The 5,761-nt window shown below is 31.3% G+C and overlaps 1 protein-coding gene across 1 annotated transcript; it reads left to right on the forward strand.

The window, feature by feature from the left end:
- Window positions 1-914: 914 nt before the first annotated feature.
- LOC132741083 (serine/threonine-protein phosphatase 6 regulatory ankyrin repeat subunit B-like) lies at window positions 915-4,888 on the forward strand (the record flags this gene model as incomplete). Its single annotated transcript, XM_060729172.1, has 4 exons — window positions 915-1,061; window positions 1,358-1,585; window positions 2,392-2,604; window positions 3,196-4,888. Coding segments are annotated over 4 exons (1,136 nt in total), but the record flags the coding sequence as incomplete, so codon positions are not given.
- Between the last annotated feature and the right edge of the window lie 873 nt (window positions 4,889-5,761).

Genomic DNA, 5,761 nt, shown 5'->3' on the forward strand with positions numbered 1-5,761 from the left:
CGGGCCCGGTCTTTGACTTCCCCGTATAAAAATTCTTTACATATTTACACTTTCATCTTTATGTAACATTTCTGTAAAATTCGACTGAAATTCAACAATTAAAAAAGCTCTATTTCCATCTTGGAAAAGCACAACCCTCTGTTTTAAAACTGACATGGCCTCTTAAAATAAAGAACCTAATCTCAAACCCCTTCAAGTATCTCTAAAATTCTACTGTTTAGTTTAGCCAATGAAGTGATTGTTATACGACTATCACATGACAATGAAGTACCCTACACGAGGCAGTTACCTGCTTTAAGATATTTTTGTCTATTATATTCATTTTCACAAATAGTTAATGGTGTATCTATGGGACTTACAAAGGTAATAGCAATTTGTATGAAATAACGCTAAGTAATAAAATATGTTATGTAAATATAATACCAATACCAGTTCCTACCCTGACTTTTCCTCCCTGACGGTTTTCTCCCTATTTTGGGCAAAAATCGTCAACATATTTGCAAAAAAAACAGACACTTCCTTCCCAATTTTTATTTTTATTAATACAAAGTGAATAGTCTGTCATTCATTCTGATTTTGATGTACTCAATTCAGATTTTTTAAAAATAAATCTAATTTTGCTTTGGTTCTTGATATATTAGATCTATTGGTGGATAAAATTGAATTTCCATTACATTGTGTTATAGAAGAACTGAAGGAATTAACCGGAACTTACTTTCTTTTCCATGAAAACAGATAAATACATAGTATTTAGTAAAATACTAATAGATGTTTGAAATGTCAAAGAAGTGTAAATTTCATGAAAGAACTCATAGCAAGAAATGGCTTTTTAACAATTAAACTTACAGGTTAATGATAATTTTACATGACTTGTATTATGTTATATGACTATTTTTATATTTCTCATTGTACAGCTAATGTGAATGCTAAAGATAGATTTGATGTGACACCACTACATACTGCAGCAGAGCTTGGGCATGAAGAATGCCTGGCATTGTTACTGAAAGGAGGTGCTGATTGTAACATTAGTACAAAATACTCTAAACATGGTTCATATACAGGTAATGCAAATGAAATGAAAAGCTGCATAATAGTTATATGCAACATTAATGTCACATACATAGAACACCTTTCCATTGTAGTTTTACAGGGGGTAACTTTACATGGTACATAACACATTAACATTAGATTTCACACAACCTGATAGTCATAACATTATTAATTTAAAAAATGTTCAGGATTGCAATTCATTTAGTATTGAATCATAAAAGTCAATATTACACAAATCAATTTATATAATAATTCAGTTAATATATAATTGAACAGTTGCTAATTTATAAAGTATTTTTTGTCACAGCTGTTCCACACCCTGGAGGAACAACACCACTACATCTAGCATCAGCAAATAATCATGTAAGATGTGTCAAGTTACTGATCTGGAATGGAGCAGACTACAATGCCGTGGACGAGCGTTGTAGAACCAGTTTGTATTTAGCCGCACAGCAAGGATTAGCCCAGTGTGTTCATGCTCATCTAGATAATGCTATATGGAAAGATATTTTGTCACTCCCAGAGAAACATACAGGTATGAAATGCTATAATTATAATATTCAAACAGCACACCTCCAGCTATATGCTAAATTATATGAAAAGTTGTTTTGCAGTGTTTACAAATAGATTGACAGATAAAGGAACTGTTATTTAAGCTAGCATTTATAAACTACTTACAACAACAAGACAGGCAGTCACAAGTTTTTAGGACTATGTAGAATATGACATTGTCAGTAATAGGGCACAAAATGGTTAATGAAGAAAGTCATTTTAGCTTAATTTTCCATCAAAATTTATAAAAGCATAATATGAATTGTGAATACACGCTAAGTATTTCTGTGTGTCTGTGTGTTTTTTAGTCCAGTTTGAGTAAAAGGAGTTCAAGCGCTTTTCATTTTAGGGTGTTTTTTCCAATTAAAATTATTATTCTGGAATGATCTGAAATTTTGCTTATAAGTCATTGGTCAAGACCTTCATCGAATGATATATGAAAGCTTGCAGAAACAAATGAAAAAAAAATATGTAATTTGTTTTTGACTTTCTTTGACTTATTTTTCTTTCCATCCTCTCTTGCAGGCATTATATTTTATTATGACTAACAGAAGAAAAACACTTTATAATTGTAATAATTTGCTCCAGTACTAAAAGTTAATCTTCAGATGCAAAGCAATTACTGTAAGTTAACTAAATGTTTAATTCTGAAGTTCTCAGTCATATATTTTTGTTTGTGTTACAATGTTAAATAACCCAGTAGAATTTTTGAAGATGATACATGTTTCAACTTTAAGCTTGTCATAAAATAATGTTCATTTTCGCAATGTTATTTATTATATTTGATAGGAGATACCCCTCTTCATGAATGTGTGCGCAAAAATCTTCTGGACTGTATAGTGAAACTGTTGGAAAGAGGATCAGATGTGAATCATCTCAATCATGCAGGCTTCTCTCCGCTACATCTAGCCATCTGTGCTGGGGAAAACTTCAATATAGAAATAGTGAAATCTCTCATTGTGAAAGGCTACAACACAAATGTGAATCTCCCAGAAACCTCAAGTATGTTTTTACATTTTGTTTTATCTATATGTATCATTCAGACCGGAAAATGAAAAAACTGTTTACTGCCTTTATTATAAATATGGCCCAGTTATTATCTTGTAAGGGGATAATTATATCACATGAAAATGTTGTGAGTGTTTTTCAGTTTTTGAGAAAAATTTTTCGTAGTTGTCGCAGTTTTTATTGTCATTTGTTACTTTTTGTTGGATTTTTCATTTAATTTTTTATCCAGTTTATTGATTTTTTGTTAATTTTTTTTTATACGTTTATCAGTGTTAATGTTTATGTAGAGCAAGGGCCATAACTCTACTGAGTCATTTTCTTCAAAAAAAAAAAAATTTATATCAGTGGATAAGTTGGCCAAAGGCCATTTCTTTTCTTAGACAGGCAAATGTAATAATATTGTATGTACGATTTTATCAACATTGCAATATTTTCTAGATTTTATAAATTTGATTAATTTAACCTGGCAATCCACAATTTTTTTTTTTTTTTTTGGAAGAAAATCAAATACACAAATACTTTGCAAAATATTTGATATAATATTTATATAGGGGTATACATATATATATTGCTTCTAATTTGCAGATTGTTTTACGCCACTACATTATGTATGCTTCAATGATGCACAACATCAAGAAAGACGGCCTGATGTGGCGGTGTTACTTCTAGCATACGGTGCTAACTATAACATACGAAACAAACATGGTGACAGTGTCCTTGTTAGTGAACTCCGAGGTCGCCATAGGGATACAACAATACTCAGTGCAATAGCTAAATGTATGACTCACCTACCAAGTCTTGATGCGCTGGGGCTCGGGGCATTTCATGCTAACCAAAATCCATTAATGATGCCCCCGCCCCTACATTCTCCACCCCCCGTACACCTTATTCGTCAGGATCATCAAGACATCAGACAGCATCAAATAAACATGGCAAGATTGTGGTCAGAAAACCAGCAAGCAAAGTTCGCTTGGTACAAAGAAATGTTAAAAGGACCACGGAGTTTGCAGCATTACTGCAGATGTGTTATAAGGAACAGTATGGGCCCAAAAAGACTTCGAAAAATCGATGTGTTACCATTACCTACAACTATGAAAGAATTTTTATTATTAGAACACGAAGAATTTCGATGAATTCCATTATATGTGTCAAGACAAATTGTTATAGTTATGTGTAACTGTTAAGATTTTATGCCAAGAAAAAGGCAAATGTTACAGAAAAATAGCAATAATCATGGGGTTTGATTTTTCATTTTTATGTTATTAACATTAATTTTTTTGCAAATTTTTTTTTGCATAAATGTTTAGAAAATTCTAGATAAACAAGTGTTCAGAAAATTCTAGATAATCTTGTTTCAGGTTGAAACTTCCAAATAATAGTGAAATATGTTTGCATAGTCCAGCAATTATAAATTAAAAGCATTTACCTTAGTATAGAAAGATAATATACGTGTACGTGTATGTTAAATATAATAGTGCAATGACATTTTCATTTTGTAAACTTAATCAATGCGTATATATGTATTTTATTGAATACACAGGACTGACTTGTTCAAATTTTTTCCAATAGTTGCATAGATAGAGATTCGAATGATCAGTTCTTACTATAGGTCATATTTACAGGCTGTCAGCTAACCCCTATATTTTTAAAATTTTTCCTGTATTGCTGAACTTTCAACATAGAACTATATTTCATACTTAAAAGGTTGTTGTTGTTTTTTTGTTTAAATGCAAAAATTCCTATTTTCTATATTTTTTGAGTTTAAAATTTAAATGTGAAAATTTCAATATTTTATTGGTTTAAACATGAAATTTTCTATATTGAGTATTTTGGGGTTTAAAGGTGAAAATTCCTATATTCTAAATTTTGGTTCTATAAATGAAAGTTCCTATATTCTATATTTTGGGGATTCAATATGAAATTCCTTTGTTCTTTATTTTGGTTTAAGTGTGAAAATTCCTATATTCTTTATTTTGGAATTCCAATATTCTATATTTTGGATTCTATATTCTGGGGTTTAAATGTGGAAATTCCTATATTTTGGGGTTTAAATGTGAAAATTCCTATATTTTGGGGTTTAAATGTGAAAATTCCTATATGCAGTCTGTCTATAGAGGAAGCAACACTTGTTATTTTATGAATATATATTGATTATGAAATCTATTAATTTGTTGAAATAGATATTTTTGAACGTCATAAAATGTATAAAATTATTTTTTTTCTCACCCTTTGAAATAAAAGGGGGATTGCCAGATTGGCACAATACAATATTTAGAAATTGCTCCATCTATCAGTATGATTTCTTGTGATCAGTAGACTAATCTACAGTTTCAGTCTGCCATATTATCAGTACTTGTCAAGTTATTACCACAAAAGTTACGTGATTCCCTACCATGTACAGGTATTAACCACCTCTTGGTTATTCCCTGTTCTATGTGTGATATTACTGGAGCCACATACAGGGAAACTCACACCACAATACTGTTAGTATATTTTATATTTTTGAAGAATAGTGCCTTAGATTCTGTTCCAGTAGAAACAACTGGTTCACCAACATACAAGGTGTAAGTATATGGAACTTTGTTCTTAAAGTCTTGTCCAAAAACATTGTTATGAATTTTAAATGGATTAATGTGCGGGTTGGAGTAAAGTGAAAATCATCCAACTCTCAAACTTTTTGTGCCCCCACGATAGTGGCGGGCATTTAGATTTACCCTTGTCCGTCCGTCCTTCCCTCCGTCCGTCCGTTCACTTTTGTGTCGCACGTAACTCAAAAAGTATTTGACCTAGAGTCATGAAACTTTACAGGAATGTTGATCAGCATGTGTAGTTGTGCACCTGGGTATTTTCGTCTAGATATTTTTAGTATTTTCAAAGTTATTGCCCTTGACTTAGTAAAATTTTGCAATTTTCAACTTGTGTCGCATGTAACTCAAAAAGTATTTGACCTAGAGTCATGAAACTTTACAGGAATGTTGATCAGCATGTGTAGTTGTGCACCTGGGTATTTTCGTCTGGATATTTTTAGTATTTTCAGAGTTATTGCCCTTGACTTAGTAAAATTTTGCAATTTTCAACTTGTGTCGCACGTAACTCAAAAAGTATTTGACCTAGAGTCATGAAACTTTACAGGAATGTTGATCATTATGTG

Source organism: Ruditapes philippinarum, unplaced genomic scaffold (assembly GCF_026571515.1).
Source record: "Ruditapes philippinarum isolate M1 unplaced genomic scaffold, ASM2657151v2 ctg22838_1_1_1_1, whole genome shotgun sequence".
Classification (NCBI taxonomy): Eukaryota; Metazoa; Mollusca; class Bivalvia; order Venerida; family Veneridae; genus Ruditapes; species Ruditapes philippinarum.